The 22,289-nt window shown below is 37.5% G+C and overlaps 1 protein-coding gene across 2 annotated transcripts in view; it reads left to right on the forward strand.

Moving 5' to 3' along the window:
* PPIL4 (peptidylprolyl isomerase like 4) overlaps positions 1-22,289 on the forward strand; it is a 38,122-nt gene that overhangs the window by 11,486 nt on the left and 4,347 nt on the right. For both annotated transcript variants that reach the window (XM_032407682.1, XM_032407683.1), the window contains 5 exons: positions 5,887-6,011; positions 7,701-7,767; positions 11,407-11,518; positions 13,083-13,179; positions 17,387-17,534. In XM_032407682.1, the coding sequence (XP_032263573.1) occupies positions 5,887-6,011; positions 7,701-7,767; positions 11,407-11,518; positions 13,083-13,179; positions 17,387-17,534 (549 nt within the window). The remainder of the gene's footprint in view (positions 1-5,886; positions 6,012-7,700; positions 7,768-11,406; positions 11,519-13,082; positions 13,180-17,386; positions 17,535-22,289) is intronic.

A 22,289-nucleotide genomic window follows, 5' to 3' on the forward strand; every position in this document is an offset into this window, starting at 1 on the left:
GTTTTTTGTTTGTTTTTGTTTTTAAAGATTTTATTTATTTGAGAGAGAGAGAGAGAGCACAAGCAGGGGGAGCGGCAGGCAGAGGGAGAAGCAGACTCCCTGCTGAGCAAGGAGCCTGATGCAGGGCTCGATCCCAGAACCCTGAGATCGTGACCTGAGCTGAAGGCAGACGCCCAACCTACTGAGCCACTCAGGTGTCCCTATCATCAGAGTTTTTAATAGCAAAAGTGTAGGCAGTTTATGCCAGAAAGATGTTGGATTAACATAACAAAACTTTTTATTTTCAGATAATTTCCAAATTTATGAGAAAGTTACAAAAAATAGTATAGAGAACTTCTCTATACCTTTTATTCCGATTCACCAATTTTTTTTTTTTTTTTAAGAGAGGGAGAGAGGCAGGGAGGTGCAGAGAGAGAGGGAGAGAGAGAATCTTAAGCAGGTCCACGCCCAGTGCCAAGCCCAGTGCGGAGCTCAATCTCATGACGCTGAGACCAAGACCTGAGCCAAAATCAAGACTCAGATGCTTAACCGACTAAGCCACCCAGGCACCCCCAAATTCACCAGTTTTTAACATTTTTGACAATTCTGCTGATTATTTGTTCTGTCTCTCTCTCTGATTATACATGCACATACACATGCTATTTTTCCTGGACCAGTAGAAAGTAAGACCTAAACATCATACCTTTTTACCTCTTACATCAGTGTGTATTTCCAAAGATCAACAATATTATCATACATATTCACAGTACAGTTATCAAAATCAGGATATTTAAAATTGATAGAAATTACAGCCCATATTTCAATTTTGTCAGTTATTTCAGTAATATGTTTTATAGCTTTTCCCATTCAGTCTAGAATCAAGCTCATAATCATCTGTTGCATTTTTTATTTTTATTTTTTTTAATTTTTAAAAAAGATTTTTATTTATTTATTTGACAGAGAGAGTGCACAAGTAGCAGAGTAGCAGGGAGAGGGAGAGGGAGAAGCAGGCTCTCCGCTGAGCAGGGAGCCTGATGCTGGGCTCGATCCCAGGATCCCAGGTTCATGACCTGAGCCAAAGGCAGACGCTTAACCAACTGAGCCACCAGGCATCTGTTGCATTTAGTTATCATATTTCTTCTAACCTCTAGGGGAATTCCTTAACCTGTCTTTATTTTTCGTGCTATTAACATTTTAGAGGAGTATAGGTCATCTGTTTTATAGAATATTCTTCAATTTAGGTTTATCTACTGTTGCCTTGAGATTAGATTCAGATTACGCACACAGCCAGAATACTACACAAGTGACCTTCTCAGATGTTGTATTTGCAGGTATACAATAGCTATATGCCTTTCACTGGGAAGTGTTCGTTTTGATTACTTGAGCAAGGTAGTCCACTGCCTAGTGTCTCCATTGCACACTTTCTGTTTTCCCCTTGCGACTAGTAGCAGTCTGTAGCATTTGAGACCTTTTAAATATCTTGTTCCTTATCAAATTGTCCCTGTGGATTTCTTAGCTGTTCATGATTCTTAACCTGAACCAGTGTTGACTCTGATGGGTGCAAAATGGTGATTTTCTAACTCCCCTACTCCTTCCATATTGCTGGCCTGCCTTCTACTGTAAGGAACGGCCCTCCTCTCTTATCTTTTTATTATATGTTCATTTTTAGTATGGACTCATGGATTCCTTTTTTGGCTTTGATTTTAATAAATAGGCTTTATTTTTTAGAGCTGTTTTAGGTTTATTTATTTATTTTTGTATTTAAAAGATTTTATTTATTTGAGAGAGAGAGAGAGCACATGAGCAGGGGAAGGGGCAGAAGAGAGAGGGAGAAGCAGACTCCCTGCTGAGTAGGGAGCCAGATGTGGGGCTCATGATCTGAGCCGAAAGCAGACGCTTAACTGACTGAGCAACCCAGGCACCCCACTGTTTTAAGTTTATAAAAAAAATTGAACAGAAAGTACAGAGAATTCCTGTGTACTCCCCTCCACGTCCCCAACAGTTTTTCTTATTAACATCTTGCATTTGTGTGGTACAATTGGTGAGTCAATATTGATAATATTATTAAGTAAAGTCCATAATTTACATTAGGTTTTACTCTTTGTGTTGTACATTCTGTGGGTTTTGAGAAATGTATAATGATATATATCTACCATTATAGTATCATAGAGAATAGTTTCACTGCCCTAAAAATCCCCGCATATTTATCCCTCCCTGCCCCCAACCCCTGGCAACCACTGATCTTTTTTATTGCCTGCATACTTATGCGTTTTCCAGAATGTCATATTGTTGGAATCATACAGTATATATCCTTTTAAGATTGACTTCTTCCACTTGGCCATATGCATTTACGTTTCCTCCATGTCTTTTTGTGGCTTGATAGCTTATTTCTTTTGATCAAAAAATTTATTCCATTGTTTGGCCATACCATGGTTTGTTTATCCATTCACCTATTAAAAAATGTCTTGATTGCTTCCAAGTTTTGGCAAGTATGACTAAAACTGCTATAAAACTATAACTAAATATAAAACTGCAGTTACTAGAATTTATGGTAAGATTATGTTTATCTTTGTAAGAAACTGCCAAGCTGTCTTCCAAACTGGCTGTCCATTTTGCATTCCCACTAGTAATGATTGAGAGTTCCTGGGATGCCTGGGTGGCTCAGTCGGTTAAGTTCAGGTCATGATCCCAGAGTCCTGGGATCAAGTCTTGCATCTGGCTTCTTGCTCAGCGGGGAGCCTGCTTCTTCTTCTGCCTGCCATTCCCCCTGCTTTTCACGCGTGCTTTCTTTCTCTCTGACAAATAAATAAAACAAATAAATAAAATCTTTAAAAAAAAATGGAAAGTTCCTGTTGCTCAACATCCTTGTCAGCATTTGGTATTGTGAGTGTTTTGGATTTTAGCCATTCTAATAGGTGATCCTGTGTTGTTTTGATTCTCAATATTAACAGGTTTCACCTTTTTTTTTTTTTTTTTTTATTTTTTTTTTTTTAAATAATTTTAGGGCTTGAACTCACTACCCTGAGATCAAGAGTCACACACTCCTCCTACTGAGCCAGCCAGGTGCCCCTGTTTTTTTGCTTTTGTTTTTTTTTTTTGAAGTAGGCTCTATGACCAACCATGAGGCTTGAACTCAAAACCCTGAGATCAAGAGTCACATGCTCTACCAGCTGAGCCAGTCAGGTGCCCCTCTATCTTCTATTTTTTATTTTTTAATTATTATTATTTTTAATGTGGGGCTTGAGCTCATGACCCTGGGATCAGGACCTGAGCTGAGATCAAGAGTTGGACACTTAACTGACTGAGCCACGCAGGTGCTTTTTTAAAGATTTTATTTATTTATTTGACAGAGAGACAGCGAGAGAGGGAACACAAGCAGGGGGGGAGTGGGAGAGGGAGAAGCAGGCCCCCCGTGGAGCAGAGAGCCCGATGCGGGGCTCGATCCCAGGACCCTGGGATCACGACCCGAGCTAAAGGCAGACGCTTAACAACCGAGCCACCCAGGTGCACCTCCTATCTTCTGTTTTTAAAAATCATAAAACTGAAAGCAAACCAAACGAAAAAAACCATTAGTTCCTTTTACTTTGTGTCTAATACAATGATAATTCAACTAGTATTTTGCAGTGTTAGTTTTGAACTTCATAGTTACGAATATTTAAATTTCCTTGTAGTATTTTATTATTTATTGTTTTTAATTTTTTAAAAGATGTTATTTTTTTTTTTTTTTTAAGACTTTATTTATTTGTGAGAGAGAGAGTCAGCAAGCACAAGCAGGGGGAGCAGCAGGCTGAGGGAGAAGGAGGCTCCCTGCTGAGCAAGGAGACTGATATGGGACTCGATCCCAGGACCCTGGGATCATGACCTGAGCTGAAGGCAGACACTTAACTGACTGAGCCATGCAGGCGTCCCTAAGATTTTATTTTTAAGTAATCTCTACACTCAGCGTAGGGCTCAAACTTAGAACTCCAAGATCAAGAGTCACATGTCCCACTGACTGAGCCAGTCAGGTGCCCCCCCCATAGTATTTTAAAGTTACTTTTGACTAAGTAGTATAGCAAGTTCTTTTTTAACTCATTAACCTTTTTTTTCTTCTGTGCTTCCTTTAGATGTGGTATTATAGGTGCTTTTCAGAATTTTTTACTGATTTGCTCTTCCCCTTACATACTGTGATATTGTTTATTGGACATAGATTATTGTCTTTTTAAAAAAAAAATTTTTTTAAAGTAAGCTTTACGCCCAACATGGGACTTGAACTCATGACCCTGAGATCAAGGGTTGCATGTTCTACTGACTGAGCCATGCAGGCACCCCGGATTATTGTCTTTTGATGGGCTTCAGAAACACTGAGCAGATCTTACTGGCTCTGTTGCTTATTACTGTTTCTGATTAAAAAAGAAGTTTTTTTAAGTGTGTTTATCCAAGAGGAGACAGTTTACATGATAATGTTATCAGAAATTATCTCTGAGAGTTTTTGAATATATGTATAAAGGAATATTGTTTTCCTATCTAAAGGTCCATGGGAAATACAGTTTTCCCACAGTGAAACCAATTCCATCATCATGGTTTTCTCCCAGAGTCACCCTCACTGGTTCTTCATTAGGAAGTGGGATTCCCTGCTCAGTGCAGTAGTTGTCTGTGAAGTTGACTTCAGTTTGGCCAAAGTAGAAGATGATAGGATAAGAGTAAAAAGCTAGAAACACTGTCCAGGAATTGTTGCTGTTTCATATTGAACAACAGTGTGGAAAGAATGGGGCATTACTAATGCAGAAGCCTAGAGTCGGGATGATAATATTTTTCAAAAGTTTGTTAAAAACAAGCAAAACTAAAACTATTTCTGGGGATACATACATACGTGGGAAAACTGAAGATATAGGGGAATGGCCAAAAAGGAAAAACAAAAAGCAGGACGTTTGGTATTCTGGTGAGAAGGGCAGAGTCATGGGATCGGGGGACATTTTAGTTCTTTAGCTAGTTGTTGGCATCATGGGTGTTTTTTATTTTCATGCTTCGTAACTTAGATGTACTTTATATAAATTCTTTTTAAAATATATCAAATACTTGAAAAAAGAAAAACAGGAGATAAAATTGGGACTTTGAAGCCAGATAGATCTGTGTTCAAATCCCAACTGTTGCTTACTACTGTGTGGCCTTCAGTTATTTATTTAACGTTTTTGAATTTTACTTTATTCATTTTTAAAATGGAAACCACATGGTTGTTTTAAGAATTAGTTAGTAGTTGAGCGCCTGGGTGGCTCAGTTGTTAAGCGTCTGCCTTCGGCTCAGGTCATGATCCCAGGGTCCTGGGATGGAGCACCGCATCGGGCTCCCTGCTCAGCGGGGAGTCTGCTTCTCCCTCTGCCTCTGCCTGCCGCTCTGCCTACTTGTGCTCTCTCTATCTCTCTGTCTAATAAATAAAATCTTAAAAAAATAAAAAGAATTAGTAGTGTATATGAAGTGCCAAGCATGGTGTTCATACAAAGTCAGAGGTAGACAAGTATTAGCTATTAATATTACTACCAGGAACATTGTAATTTCTTTTTTTTTTTTTTAAAGATTTTATTTATTTATTTGACAGAGAGAGACACAGCGAGAGAGGGAACACAGCAGGGGGAGTGGGGGAGGGAGAAGCAGGCTTCCCGCGGAGCAGGGAGCCCGATGGAGGGCTCGATCCCAGGATCCTGGGATCATGACCTGAGCCGAAGGCAGACGCTTAACGACTGAGGCAGGTGCCCCAGGAACATTGTAATTTCAAATTTTGAAATCTTACTTAGATTTCTTTTCCTAAGCCTGTAGATTCCTAATGTAAATTTAGTTGTTTAGAGAAATCAGCATTTTGGGCTAGATAAGAGTATTTGGAATAGAAACAACAAAAGAATTGATTTAAATTTTTGTTTACTTATAATTTAGGTGGGAGACCTACCTGATGCAGATATTAAGCCTCCAGAAAATGTGCTGTTTGTGTGTAAATTGAATCCAGTGACCACTGATGAAGATCTGGAAATAATATTCTCAAGATTTGGGCCAATAAGAAGGTAATCTCTAGAATTAGTGAAAGATTTTAGAAAAATTAGGTATTGGTGGTTTTCTAATGACATTTTTTTGATTAATCTGTGAACTCTGGAATTTTGTAGTGGTGAATTTTACAGATGAGTCTTTTGTGCAGTAGGGAAGAAAACTAAGTATATGTGTGTGTATGTGTGCATACAAATATATATATACATAATTGAATGTTTGTCCCACTTCCAGCACACACATTTTTGCTTTAAAACAAGAAGTAAATGGAACAGGCCCCTCATTTCATGTTTTTAAAATGAGACTTATAGGGCACTTGGGTGGCTCAGTCGGTTAAGCGTCTGCCTTCAGCTCAGGTCATGATCCCGGGGTCCTGGGATGGAGGGAGCCCCATGTCAGGCTCTCTGCTTAGTGGGAACCTGCTTCTCCCTCACCCTACCGCTCCCCCTGCTTGTACTCTCTCTCTCTGTCAAATAAATAAAATTTAAAAAAATAAAAAATAAAATGAGACTTATGAAATGTGAGGAAATGGACAAGCTGCATGGTTTCAACTCCCATCTTACTGGTCCTTTTACTTACTTGTCAAGATGGATTCGTTCTATATAACAGCTATACTTACGGTGTAAAATTTGAGCTTGGTTTATATTAAAATTCAAAAACTACAAAGCATAAACTTATTAAATGTGTATATATGTATGAATATACATACATTATTTTACAGTAACATTAGATATTCTGTAATTCCTCTACATTTGGACCAGAAGTGAATTATGACTTAAAAGGATTTTTTAGCAGTAGTTTACTTTTGGCACAGGGAAGTAAATAGTTTTATCTTACACTTTCTTCAGTGCATTAGAAATTTAGGACTATAGGGGCGCCTGGGTGGCTCAGTCGTTAAGCGTCTGCCTTCAGCTCAGGTCATGATCTCAGGGTCCTGGGATCGAGCCCCACATCAGGCTCCCTGCTTGGCGGGAAGCCTGCTTCTCCCTTTCCCACTCCCACTCCCCCTGCTTGAAGTTCCTCTCTTGCTGTGTCTCTCTCTGTGAAATAAATAAAAAAATCTTAAAAAAAAAAAGAAATTTAGGACTGTAGGCCAAGATTGGGCATTTAGAGTAGAATTGAGATAATTTTGTTACTACACTGGTGAACTACTTTTTTTTAATTGTTATTGAAGAAATTTGGAGGAGTATAGTTCCACGAGTTTAACTTTGATTTTTTTTATAAGAGGTTTTTTGTTTTTTTTTAAAAGATTTTATTTATTTGTCAGAGAGAGAGCATAAGCAGGGGGAGTGGCAGGCAGAGGGAGAAGCAGGCTCCCCTCTGAGCAAGGAGCTGGATGTGGGACTCGATCCCAGGATCTTGAGATCATGACCTGAGCCGAAGGCAGACGCTTAACACTTAACCGACTGTGCCACCCAGGCGCCCCATAAGAGGTTTTTTTTTTAAGATTATTTATTTATTTATGAGAGAGAGAATGAGACAGAGACAGAGGGAGAAGCAGACTCCCTGCTGAGCAGGGAGCCCGACTCAGGATGTGATCCCAGGACTCTGGGATCATGACCTGAGCCAAAGGCAGATGCTTAAGTGACTGAGCACCCAGGTGCCCCTTAACTTTGACTTTTAATAACTGGCTTATTTTGTTCTTCACTTTTGAAGAGTAAGAGTGAATGCTTTTTCTTTAAAGTCACTTTTTCCAAACTTTCTTTCAGTTGTGAAGTTATTCGGGATTGGAAGACAGGAGAATCCCTCTGTTATGCTTTTATTGAATTTGAAAAGGTAGGTCATAGTATACATATTTTAAGTTTATATTTATTTTGTTCTTATATAGTGTTAAAATGTGAAAAATTATAGAACTTTCTAGTCTCTGAAATTAGAAAATTAGTTTACCCTTTCTCTAGGCACTCAAGAAAAATAATTTTATTATATTCAAATAGAGGGTAAATTCAACATCTGTTGTTGTTAATATATGTACCTTTACTTTAGGGTCAGGTGCAGTCTGAGTTTATGTATCTTTAAAACTTTAAAGTTTTAGGTGAAATCCTTCACATTGTATAGATGATTTTTCAGCATTGTTTATGTAGATCTGTAATTGAGTAATAGAGAACTGGACTGGGTGTAAAGTTCTAGATATTAACCTGAGCTCTGTCATTGACCACCTATTGTATGATATTTGTCAGTTTGTTTAGAACTCTTATTTCTAGGCATTAGCCTCTTTATAAATACAACTTGAATATTGGATTAGATAGTATCTTCTAGATCTGTAATAATAATGATGATAGCTTATGTCACTCAAATAACTTTCTTTTTTATTTTTATTTTTATTTATTTATTTATTTATTTATTTGACAGAGAGAGACACAGCGAGAGAGGGAACACAAGCAGGGGAAGTGGGAGAGGGAGAAGCAGGCCTCCCGCGGAGCAGGGAGCCCGATGCGGGGCTCGATCCCAGGACCCTGGGATCATGACCTGAGCCGAAGGCAGACGCTTAACGACTGAGCCACCCAGGCGCCCCTCAAATAACTTTCTTTAAGCTAGGCATTATACTGCTTGACCTGCATTTTACCCTCACAACTCTGTGAAATAGATAGGTACTTTCTTCCTTTTCCAAATAACTAAACTGAGACATATAGTGGTCATGTGACTTGATTAAAATCATGCCCCTAGTGAATGTCATAGCTGGGATTTGAATTTAGAAAAATCTGACACTGCTCCTATTGCTTTTAGCCACTGTGTGAGGCTGTGTCATTTCTGTGCAGCTTTGGACTGATGTGCGTCCAATAGTAGCTCCTTCCAAGTGATAGTTATTCCAGAGCATTTATTGAGTACCTTCTATATTTTAGGCACTGCGATAGCAGAAAAAACCAGAATTCCAGAGGCCTTCCCTATCACTGCTACTTCTAACATTATAGACCTGTTTTGTCTAATTTTTAAACTTGATATAAATGTAAACACAGTATGTGTTTTTTTGTGTCCAGCATCTTTTGCTTAATTTGTAAGATTTGTAGGTTACTACATATGTAGTAGCATGTTAACTTTTTTCATTAATTTCCATTGACATGGTATTTCATTGTGTGTATATGGATTTTTGTTGCCATAGAGTATTTTATTATGTGTATATAAAACAATTTAGATTTCCATTCAGCTGTTATGGACACTTGGGTCCTTTGTAGTTTTGAGCTATTATGAAAGGTTCTACTGTAAGCCGTTTCTTCCGTGTGTTTTGGTGTACATATGTATGCATTTCTGTTGGGTATGTACCTGTGAGTGCATTGCTAGGTCATAGGGTACTTGTGGCTATAGTAGATTTATTTTAATTAGTTTTCCAGGGTGGTTTTGTTTTTTTCTCCCCCGAAGTGGTTATACTAATTTTCGCTTCCACTAGCAATGTGTGAGAGTCCCTGTCAGTTCTTGGTACGGTCAGTCTTGAAAATTTTTATCCATTCTGGTGAGTGTGTAGGGGTATCTTATGATGGTTTTATTTTGCATTTCCTTGGTTGCGCCCCCTTTCATACGTTTATTGCATTTGGATGTCTTTTTTTTTTTTTTAAATGAAGTAACTGTTCAAGACTTGGCCACTTTTTGATTGGGTGTTTGGCTGCCTTTTTCTTGATTTGTAAGAATTCTTTACATTTTCTGGATACAAGCTTATTTTTTGGTTGTATGTGTTGCAAGTATCTTTTCTATAGATTTGCCTTTTCCCCATTTTTAATGGTGTCTTTTGATAAGCAGAAATTTCTGATTTTTAGTTCAGTTTGTCAATATTTTTCTTATGGCTGGTTTTAAAAAACTTTGCTTACTCCCACAGACATGAAAATATTCTCCAATGCTACCTTTAGAAGGTTTGCTGTGAAAAATCTTTCCCATTTAGATCGGTAATTTGATTTTTGTGTAGTATGTGTATCGTGTTAAATTTCATTTTTCTTACATTGGATAGCAAGGGCACTCAGTATAGTTTATTGAAAAGGTTGTCCTGTCCACACAGCTTGGCAGTGCCATCTTTGTCATAAGTCAGGTGCCTACATAAGTGTAAAATACCTGAGAACTTTCTCTTTAGGGAAAGGGCACAGTGATGCAGTTATGCCTGCCCAAGTGTAATCATTACAGATTCATCAAACATACATTGATTGTTGTGGCGTCTGGCTGGCTCAGTCAGTAGAGCATGCGACTCTTGGGTCATGAGTTTGAGCCCCATGTTGGATGTAGAGCTTACTTTAAAAAAAAAAAAACCACACTGATTGCCTATCATGTGCCAGATGATGTTCTAAATGATGTAGATACAAAGATGAATAAAGCTTTATATCTTTATGGAGTTTATAATCCATTTAATTCTTGACATACATGGTAAATAAATAAATTATAACGTAGTTTTTGTTTTTTTATCTTCTTCTCTGAATTGTCTCTAGTAAGTTGTGAGCACACCAAAGAATATGTTTCCAGGAATATAGGAGATAATTGATCAATGCTGGGTTGAAATGCATCACTTCTAGTCTTCAGATGTCAGAAATGGAGATAGGGGGTTTGTGAAGTTGCTGACAGGAAGAATCCTTATGTAACACCGACCGTGGTATCTCAGGCCCACAGTCCATTATCCACACCCCTGGGCGTAGCTATGTTTCTGATTTCAGGCTTTTTCAGAACTTAGAAAGGTGTGGACTGTGTAATACTCCTCTGGGTCAGCACTCCATAATCATTCACAAAATATTTCTGCACTGAAACAAATGCGTATTCATACTAAGTGGAATAAATCAAGGGCACGGTCTTCTGTTGGGTCAAGTTTTGTTGTCAAATGGATTTTATTTTATTTTTTAAAAGATTTTATTTATTTGACAGAGAGAGAGACAGCCAGAGAGGGAACACAGCAGGGGGAGTGGGAGAGGGAGAAGCAGGCCTCCCGCCGAGCAGAGAGTCTGATGCGGGGCTCGATCCCAGGACCCTGGGATCATGACCCGAGCCAAAGGCAGACGCTTAACGGCTGAGCCTCCCAGCCTCCCCTGTCAAATGGATTTTAACACCAGATTTATAAAAACAGCTTTCAACTTTCAGAATATTTTTGGGTTTCGAATGAAAGGGTTTGTGGATGGACGTGTACAGTACGATTTGTAAGTGTATGTATGTCCACTACAATCACACTGCCTCGGCTCAAATCCTGGCTCTCACCTTTGGCAGCTTCTGTACCTTTCTAAACGTATGTTTTCTCTTCGAGAAAATGGAGATAATAATAGGTAGTACTTCATATGCTTGTTATCAGAGTTAACTGAGCTCATAGATGCAGAGCATGCAACAGCATCTGGTGTGTGATAGGCACTCAAATATTAGTGTTAGTAACAACAGACTTGCTATATTTTCAGTATTTGTTCTAGCTGTAGAAATTTTTTCCATAAAGATTTATGCTTGAGTTTTTGTAATTACTATCAGGAAGAAGATTGTGAGAAAGCGTTCTTCAAAATGGACAATGTCCTTATAGACGACAGAAGAATACATGTGGATTTTAGCCAGTCTGTTGCAAAGGTTAAGTGGAAAGGAAAAGGTATGTTGGTTCAGCTTCCTTTGTTTCTGTTCACGGTGCATGCGTGTGTGCATTGTGTGTGTGCGTGTGCACGCGTGTGCCTCTACCTCCTTTGCCTTAGTGCTGTTCATTAGGAGAAATGTTCATTGATGGAACTCTGCCATTTATGGTTTCACGTAGGTGCTAGCAAGAATCTAACATACAGGGGAGTGTGTGTGTGTCTATGTGTATTTAAGCTGATGGTGAATATATTGACTATTTTTGTGTTATAAATTACTTATAATTACCCATTGCAAACATGGCATATTTGCAAAGTAATGATTTTGATGGTTGTGATGGCTTGGTTCTTCTAGATGCAAAACTCTTTTTAAGTTTTTTTGAAGTTTGTTTGTTTTAGTGATCATATGGTAGAAAATTGAAAAGGTGGTGTAAAAAACTCTCCCTTCCCTCATCTATCCATTTCCCTCCCCAGAGGTAACCACTCTTACCTGTTTCTTGTATTATTTTCCACATACATTCTTTGAACATACATACATATGTATTTATTTTATGTTAGAATTTCCTCTTATTTCATGTTTTTATTCCCATGTAGGTTTTATGTATATTTGTAGCTTTCTCTTTTAAAAAAGGAAGTATATATATTTTATACATACAGCTTTCATCTTGGGAGCAGAGGGGCTGCATAGGATGCTTTTTCCTGGCCCTGCCACTGAGGGCCAGTCAAGATAAAACAGTAGAGGGGCGCCTGGGTGGCTCAGTTGGTTAAGCGACTGCCTTCGGCTCAGGTCATGATCCTGGAGTCCCAGGATCGAGTCCCGCATTGGGCTCCCCGCTCAGCAGGGAGTCTGCTTCTCCCTCTGACCCTGCCCCTCTCATGCTCTCTCTCTCTCTATCTCATTCTCTCTCTCAAATAAAAAAAAAAAAAAGATATAACAGTAGGTCCTATTGTTCTGAAGGGATTGTTGATTTCATTTCTGGCACTTGGGAGGGAATATAGGTGACTTAAGCAAGAATTTCAAAGCAGAGACAGTTTGTCTTTGGTGTTGTTGCCAGCCCTCCCCTTTCACACCCGTTAGTGAACTTCTGTGTACATTCCTGCCGTCCTGCTATCTGCGTGGTGCTCTGGAGATCTGGGTCAGTGTCTCTCCTGACAGATCAGAGATCTTTAAAGCCTCACTTCTTCCAAACTTCTAGCCTCTCAGATCTCAGACTCCAGTCTCAAGCCCTCAATTTCCTTTGGACCTAAATTTCTCATGGACTTAATGGCCCTACTTAAATACTGCATTATTTCCCAGTGAAATGTATTCACTGTGTCATTTAGGATTTGAAAGTTTGATGTTGTTATACATATATCGTTAGGTGGCAGCATATAGCTACTTAGCAAAACGGGTTTCATTTGAAATAGTAACGGAGAATGAATTACTCTTCTTTTGTTTTCTTCTCAGGCTTTTTCTGTCTGCCAATATATATGCCACTTATAAAATAGCTGATGTATTATACCTCTTAAAATTAATTTTTGTTCTTTAATAAATTAGGTGAGTTTTTTTTTACTAAGTCTTTTTTTTTTTTTTTTTTTAATAAATAGGTGGGAAATACACCAAGAGTGATTTCAAGGAGTATGAAAAGGAACAGGATAAACCGTCTAATTTAGTTTTGAAAGATAAAGTAAAGCCCAAGCAGGAGTATCCTTTACAAGAACCAATTAGTCAATATGTATAGACCATCCACTCTGTGTAGAACACTGTGTGATATGTTATAAAAAGTCACAGTCTGTAGAAGACAAGGTTCCTGAATCCAGTGGTTTGTGAAGACATCATTTAGTTTATTGTAATCCTGTTTCAACATCTTACATAAACTTTTCTTTTTTGGTATATTCTCTAACGTATGGATAAGGTTAGGGTTGAAAAAAGTCTCTAGCCTAATTCTTTTCCCTCCTTACTCTTAGGTTAAGGTTAACACTTACTCTGAAATCTTCAGGTAAGATTCGTATTTTGTATACAATTGTAATGTTTTAAATTCCTCATACTCAGAAATTTTCTTCATGTAGCTATGCTAAATTGTTGGTGTTAACCTTCCTCATAATATTTAACTTCTTTGGATGGTAAATATGTAGATTAACCAAATCCTGTTGTTCTCTTACATGATTAGGTTGCTTCTTTCTGCTTAGTACATTGTCAGTCTAGCAACAAATATTTATTGGGCTCCTATTTGTATGCAAGAGTTAGCTTTTATAGGATTAAAAAGAAATCCATTGACTTGACCATTTTAATTTAGGTTCTTCCAAGTTTTAGTTGAGACAAGTAAAAATCAGTGAAACATACTATTTATATTATGTCATTTTAATTTGTTCATTGATATTCTCATTATAAATCTATCACTCTTCACATTGCGAAAGTTATTTCTTTTGTGATTCTTTCTGGTAAATGGTTCTTTGTTTCCTAATTTCTGTTGGTGTTTTAGGGATTCTTTTTCCCACACTGTCTTAGACATTTCTTTTCCAAGTATTCATCAAGGAAAGATGAATATCAGGTTGACTTGTTACATACTCATTTTAAAAAATGTGTTGACTGTCTACAGTGCATAAAGCATTGTAAGGCGTACGAGGTGTAAGAGGAGGATAAAGTCTGATATGTACTGACATGAGGAGGAGGCTTCCACACGCAAGCACACCAAACAGTAAGCTAAGATATAGTCTAAAAAGATGGAACATAAGGGGGGATATGATTGAAATATTAAAATCATAAAAGGTATGGATGGAATACACTTGAGATTTATTTGACAAATCTTTGAAATTAAATTTAGGCTAACCACTAGTAGCTGCAACTGGCAGAAGGGAAGTGTGTAGGGCAGATAAAAGGAAGTATAGACATAGAGTGTAAGGTACAAGGAGGTGTCTTTCATCTTTTCCCTCATAGAGGTAAGTAGTTCAGGCTGAAAAGAAAGAATATGTAGTATTAAAATGTTCTAAATTCAAGATGATAGATTACTAAAAGTTAAGAAAAGAAACCAGGCATGTTTGAGAATAAATCTGTAGCCCAGTTACTATCCAATAGAAGTTTCTACAGTGATGGAAACTACCTCCACCATCCAGTGTGGCTACTAACCACATGTGGTTTTTGAACATGTGAAATGGACTGAGGAACTGAATTTTAAAGTTTGCTTAATTTTAATTAATTTAAACAACCACATGTGGCTAGTATTGAACAGTGTCTGCTTTCAGTCTTTTGAAATTAATGGAGAAGACAGACATGACCTGATGCAAACCATTGTTAATTATTCTCAAACAGAATATTAAACAAGGAAAAAGGAAATTCTTGAGTCTGACCCAGTAAGATAGTCTTTCTTGGTAACTGATTTCATTTTAGCAAGGCATTTATAATCTCAGGTACAATAATAGAGTGACAGAACATGTGTTTGTAATATGTAAGAGATATATATATATATATTTTTTTTCCCCCACCTTGTATATTACGTATTATGTGACTTTTTTAATATGGCAGGGAAAGGAGATTCAGAGGACAATCTAATAATCAGATAAGTTTAGTGGGGTAAATATATAATTAGATAAGCTTTAAGTTAAAAAGGCATGGTGGAGATAACACTTTTATGGATCTTGAGAGAAAGTGAAATTATTGTAAATTAGACTACTAATAAGATTAAAAATAGAACAAAAGGAAAGGCAAGTTTAATTTGGCCGGGGTAGACCTTGGGGAATAAATTGGGGAAAGGAAGTCAGAGAAATCACAAATCTATGGTTAATTCAAAGGACTTTGGAAAGATTTGACACATGCAAGTGTTGCCTATAGTAGTGAGTAGAAGATAGTGGGTAAGCGAGGGAGAAGAGATGTGACAAGTGTCTTGGCGATATGGTAAATAATCAACAAGTACTTATTTGGCATCTGTTACACACCCAGCTTAGCAGTGAAACATAGCCCCTGCCCTCATAGACCTTACGTTTTATTGTTGGAGGGGTGATGAACAGACATTAAATAATTACCAGGAATCAAATATAAGTATGTCTAGAGTGTTGCAAAGAAGTACATTTGTGGGATATGGGGCTTATAGAGGTGAGGAGTCAGGGAGGACCCTCAGGTAACACTAAGAGAAGTGACATTAAAGCTGCACCTTGAATATGGGGGGAGAGCTATGATGGGAGGCTGTTTTCTCTGACTTGATCCATCATTTAAGAAATCCAGTTTATGTTATGCCCAGCACAATCCAAGTACAGCCATTTACACGCACACATAATTGAAACAGAAATGCCATAGTATTTTTATTAGGTGCCATATATTCTGTTTTCTATTCTACATTATTACAAAATGCTGGCTGTGACACACTAAATGGATTTTGGACGGAGGGAGCTGCATGTGTAAAGCAACACAGTGAGTGAAATCCTGGGCAAGGGCTGTTGAATTTGTCCCTGCAAAAGGAGAGGCTCCAGAAGCTACTCTGGAAACAGTGTGACATAGTATACAGGAGAAAAGAAGTTAGAGATGATGGAGTAGGAATAGGATATGGTACAGGCTGACTGGCCATCTTTAGCCATCTTGTGAAAAGCCAAGAGGATGCGGCATTTTCCTGTTCAATGTTACGTAGAAGTGAGATGTCCCCGAGGAAGGCATAGAGCTGCGGTGTCGTGCAAACAGACCCGACGCTCTAGTCCTGAGGGAAGTGTGTCCCCCATTCCTCTAGTTGCACGTGCCTCTAAAACAGCTCTGCGTGGTGGGCTTCCTCCTAAGCTTTTTTTTTGAAAACCACTATTCTGGCCCTTGTCAGCCTTCCTCAAACACTATTTCAGAATTTGAGATTATTTTCAACAGAGTGTAACGGTTTTGTATTTTCTCTTATTCTAAGACATAATAGTATATTAGAGAAAATACATCTCTCTGAATTAAAACACATTATCATAATTTTTATACCACATTTATGTGAAATTAAGACAAGATTCACTCATGTCTATAAATATTGAGTCACTGTGTTGTACACCTGAAACTAATACAATATTGTATGTCAACTACACTTCAACTAAGAAAAAAAGATCCACTCACAATTTACCATCTAGACAAATGATACCATTTCTCGTTGTTTCTTTCAAATCTTGATCTTTTATGATTTGTAAAGTTATGATTACCATATGGTATAAACAATTTTTATTTCAAGCTTTTTCCACTTTTAATTTTTCATAAACACTTTTCTGGTTTTTTTCATAGCATTCACTTATCATTGCTAATAACTTTCTTTGTATATCCTGTTGAAGTTCTACAGTATATTTAAGAATGTCCTTATTACTAGGCTTTTGTTACTCTCAGTTTCTGTTACAAAAAATAATTGTTATATATACCTTTGTTTGTTTAACTTATTTTAATCTTTTATAAATTCTTCAATTTAAATATGGTGGCTCTTGCGAGGCATTGCTAAATTTCCTCCTATTGGATTGAACTAATTAGTACTTCAAAAGAGGTGTCACATGAATGTATCTTCTATCTCCTGTAGCTCCTCTGGCATTGGGGTTTGTCATATCTTAATTTTTTCCAGTGAAACTTACCTCATTTTGTAAGTTTAAGTTTTTTTCATTACTGACAAATAGGTTTCCTTATTTTTTATGGCTACTTAAATTTTCATTTGTGGATTTAGCTTTTTTTGCCCTCCATGTTTTTTGCCCACTCACTTGCCAGTTGTTAATTGTTTATTTAAGGTCAGGGTTCTTTCCATTTTTCCTGAAAGAAAATATGAAGTAGTTATGTTTCAGAAAAAGACTCTTTGCTGTGAGGTGCTTTTCGCTTTAAAAAATTACCTTTAGCCTCATGGCCTCCTTTGGTTACCAGATTCTTATGTTTTGATGTATTATCAGTGTCAGTTCTCACATCTGTCCTTAACTAGCTGCTGCAGTGCAAAATATGATCTTGTACTAGATGAGCAAGCTGAAGAATCAAAATCAAGTCACTCACACACAAGTAAAAAACACAAGAAGAAAACTCGTCACTGCTCTGAAGAAAAAGAAGATGAGGACTACATGCCGATCAGAAATACTAATCAGGTACTTGTAATGTCCAGCCTTAGCTGTAGAGAGAAATATTTTATCCCTCTGTAAATTACTTCTGAGTGACATAATATAGGGGGTAAGGGTATAGTTCTGAACAGGGTGGCCATATTCCTAACTCTAGAACATAGAATGTTTCACTGGGGTGATGGACTGTAGTTTTTGAGAATATATATCACAAATGATAAAAGATTGTTTTCAGAGTGACTTAGTATATCATCCAGTTCCATATTGTGAAACGAGTGATTTCTGAACCTGTGGACACTTACTTAACTCCCATCAGGTGCAAGTGTGGTTGTGCTGAAAAAGTGCTCATTTGTCATTTTAACTTACCACCAAGTGTTATGGATAGTACTTACAGCTCTTGAAGTTTTTTTTTTAATTTATTTTTTATTATTTATATATTTTTTAAAGATTTTTATTTATTTATTTGAAAGAGAGAGCATGAGCAGGGGGAGGGGGAGAAGCAGACTCCCCTGCTGAGTGTCCTGGGATCATGACCTGAGCCAAGGCAGTCACTTAACCGACTGAGCCACTCAGGCTCCTGGCTCTTGAAGTTTTAAGACCTGTGAAACATTTATGCCCTTCCATATTGTGTATCTGAAATAAAAAGAGCACTCATAATTAACTTGATCATCCCAAATGTGTTCTTAAACAATACATGTTCTTTTTTTTTAAGATTTATTTATTTATTTGTGTGTGTGTGTGTGTATGAGAGAGAGAGAAAGAGAGAGAACCATCACTAGCAGGGGAGGGGCAGAGAGATAAGCAGACTGCCTGCTGAGCTCAGAGCCTGACAGGGGGCTTAATCCCAGGACCCTGAGATCATGACCTGAGCGGAAGTCGAAGTCCGACCCTCAACTGACTGAGCCACCCAGGTGCCCCAACAATACATTTTCTAAGACAGTGATACTAATGATTGCTCAAAGAAAATTGATTCTAGTGAGAAGTCATTTCTAGCCTGCGTTTTGGCTCTCAGTTAAATGAAAAGCAAATTACATGACAGCCCCTTGCTTTTGTGTTACCATGGGAGGACTTTGGAGCAGGGCCTGGTGGGTAAAGAGATTTTAGTAGGCAGAGGTGAGAGGGTGAAAATTCAAGATGGTGAGAATGGCACGTCAAGCAAAGACCCAGAGAAGGAGAGATGTAGTATGGTTGGCAAAGTGCAGGATTGGCTTCAGAGAAGCTAGGTGGAAGTTTCTGCATCACTAGCCATTGATGTGGCCTCAACAAGTTACTTCGCTTTCTGAGCCACAGCTGCCTCCTCTGTGAAATTGAGATTATACTTATCTCACAGGTATGTTGTCAAGATTAAGTGAAGAGAAGTGTGTGTGCACACATTGTCTACACTGGCTGTTATTTTACTATTACAGTCAAATTACTGTGTTTTGTCATGATTATTCTTTTTTTAAATTACTGTGTTTTAAATCAGAATAGTTTCTGTGGTAAGGCCATTCACTGGATTCATATTTTAATTAATTTGTTTCTTTTCAATGTTTAGAGATTGCTTTAAATAATTTTTTGTGTGTTTTGTAGTTTTAAAAATTTCTTGTATGCTTCCAAAGTAAAATCTGCGAAGCGGTACGTGTGGAGAACCCAGATTCTTCCCCCTACCCTTCACTTCTGCCCCCACGGCAGCCCCTCAGTGTGTTTCATGGGTTGTTCTTCATTTTTAAAAAATTTCAGCAGATATGTATTTTATATATAATATTCTTAGTTTCCTCTGTTCTAGATAGCATGTATTCCTACTCCTCGCTGTCATCTTGAGGACCTGTCTTTTTCCATAGCCTTTTTGCTGTTTAAAGAGTGCCCTCGTTCATGCCCTGCCCGCAGTGTTTAAGTCACACCTTTCCTCTGTTCCTCGGTTCTCCCAACTAAGACGCACATGAATCAGTGACAGCTAGCGGCGTCTGTGTGCATAAAGTGTGAGGTGGATACGATTTTCCCCGTTTCACAACCGAGAAAGTGAAAACTGAAGAGTTTAAGTGACTTGCCCTGGTTTTACAGCGCTGATCAGTAGCAGAGCCACAGTGTGAATCCGGACTTGTTCTCCTAGCCGCTCTGCTGCTGCTCTGACCTGGAGTATATTGCTGGCGGTTTTCTATTGCTAGTCGGATAAAATTGGTCTCCTCGTGTGATATTCCAGGGTCATCTGCCTGGCACAGCTCCCTCTTAATTTCTGTACTGTGTTAGTTTGGCCTGAGACCACCCCAGTATTTTGAAATGGTGGCTGTGTCACATTTCTATGAATATTTAGCATGTTTTCCACTGGAACTCGTTGATCTCCGCCCCCTGCGTCCCCCCGACCACCGTCCATGTTTTTTTAGCTGCGGCTTCCCGTCCTGCACTTGCACATGGACTCCTCAGTGAGTTTAGGCCTGACGTGCAGTATGTTGGTCTATTTGCAATAATCAGAGGTCCAAGAAATCCAAAATCTGGCTGCATTTTAAGTCTCTGATTCCCCCTTTTGTGCATCTTTTTTATCCTGCTGTTTGATTACTTTAAAACTTTACAATAGAAAATATTTTTCTTTTTTGGCATGGAGTAAAAGCCATCAAGTAGTTTTTTGGGGGAATGTGGTTAGAACTTTTTAAAATAATTTTAAATCATTTGGCAATTACAAAATTGTTAAGTTCCAATTAATAATCTCCAAACTTATTTCTCCCCTCAAAGCAAATGTTTTTTGATTTTGTACTTTGATTTAATAATACAAGTATACTAATTTTCTTTCCAATAAAATAGCGTCTGTATTTAACAGTTTAGTGGGCCCAATTTTTTGTTTTATTATTCTGATTTTTATCCTTTTGATTTCAGTCTCAAAAATATAATCATTAAAGGGAATTTTCAGTACTAGGTTATTCTCAGGTATAGCTCAGATTTTCCTATTCGTTGGTATTTTGCTTGGTGGGCCTAGTTTCCTAAGAATATTTTAACTTATTTCTTCAAGTTCTTTGTTTTTTATTGAGTGACAGCCTTACTGTTCAATTTGAAAACTTCTCTGTTTAATTTTTCCACCTCATGTCTTTATTCCAGAGATGGTTACTATGTTGTTGAGGTTTGGGTTTTACTGGGGTTCCAGGAAGTGAGTTTTCGGCTGTGGGTTGCCTGGCTGAGAAGTATGCATCCTGGTTGTCAATCCTCCTCTGTGGCTTTCGTAGGTGTTTATTATTCTTATAATTGGGGACTCTATTTTTGCTGTCATTTTGATCAGTTAATGTTATTTTAGTGATTTAGATTTAACTAAATCTTTGATTTACTCCTAGAGACCTGAGCAAGGATAGCTTTTAGTTTAGATTTTTTTGGACTGCTTTACATGAAATCATTGGATAGGTTAAGGTGATTGCTTTAAATTGTCCACTTAAAAAATAAATAAATTGGCCATTTTATGGTGTTTTTTCTTTCCTTTTTAGCCACATACTAGTTTAGTCATTTTGTCTTATGGCTCAAGTGTATAAAATGATAGAATTTTTTTAAAGTCTGTACTGGAAAGGACTTACAGCTCATCTAATTCATTCCCTTCCCCTTAGATGTAAAGATCCTGACCCCACAGGCCTGTGGCCCTTTATAGTTTAATGAGAGAGCTAGAACTTTAACATTATATTGATTCAGTCAGGTATGGGTTTTTTTCATTATTCTGTACCACCCCCTTTTCAATTTTATATGTCAAGTTACTGATCAATTAAAAAATTATCTCCACCCTATACAGATAAGTCTTGAGTCTCACTTTCCTTATTTTCTAGAATGAGGGTAATATTGTACTCCAAAAGCACTTAGCACTGTGCTAGCACATACTTAAAGGATCAGTTCTAATATGGCTTCATCCAGCCATCTGACCTTTTCCTCTTCATGAACATGGTGCTGATTCTTCCTTGCTTTTCAGTTTTCACTTCTACTCCGTGCATTAGCCTTCTTGCAGCCAATCCACAGCCAAACCCACTCATTCTTTGGGGTTAATCTCAAGTCCTAACTTCCCTATGAAACCTTCCCTGGTAAATCTAACCTCAAGATTATTTCTTGTTTGACACATCTCCTAAATGGCAAAGACCATTTGAACCTAGAGCTGCCCAACTTTAAAGCTTGAATAGCTTTGAAAAATACTCCAAGTAGGAGAGCTTTTAAGGTTTCAGTGCATTTCAGATTTTCAGCTTCATCAAGTTTTTCAAAGAATTAAATACTGTATTATCTTTTATCTCCTTCTCTCTTATTTTAAACACTCAAAGCACTTAAGTGCCTCTTTGTATAATTACTAAAGATTTTATACTTATACATCAGTTAGCAGTCTTTCCATTTTAAAAGTTTGTTGTCTCAACCAATACAGGAATTAAGTATACAGACAGAATAGTACATAGATATTTACATTTTGTATATGTTATAGGAAGCACAAAAAATTCTTTTATCTAGGGCTGTCATATATTGCTAGAAAGTAGTAGTTAAAGAGTTAAACCAAGTACTCACTTTCTACCTCTGGGACTCTTACAGAGTGAGAATAACTATTTAGGGATTGTGCAGGAAATCATGAAACAGTTTATAAAGTTGTATTTCCACAAACACTGATTATAACAATCATGTTAGATCTGTTTTCACATGCTGCAATCTCCATGCCAGGTGTAATATACAGTATCTAGACAATATATCGAATAATTATGAATCCTTTGCTTAAAACCCAGTCCTTAACCATGGGTATTCATCACTCTAGATTTGAAACCTTGACATTTACATCTATTTTATTTATTTATTTATTTTTAATTTTTT

The sequence above is a fragment of the Phoca vitulina genome, unplaced genomic scaffold (genome assembly GCF_004348235.1).
Source record: "Phoca vitulina isolate PV1807 unplaced genomic scaffold, GSC_HSeal_1.0 scaffold9, whole genome shotgun sequence".
Lineage (NCBI taxonomy): Eukaryota > Metazoa > Chordata > Mammalia > Carnivora > Phocidae > Phoca > Phoca vitulina.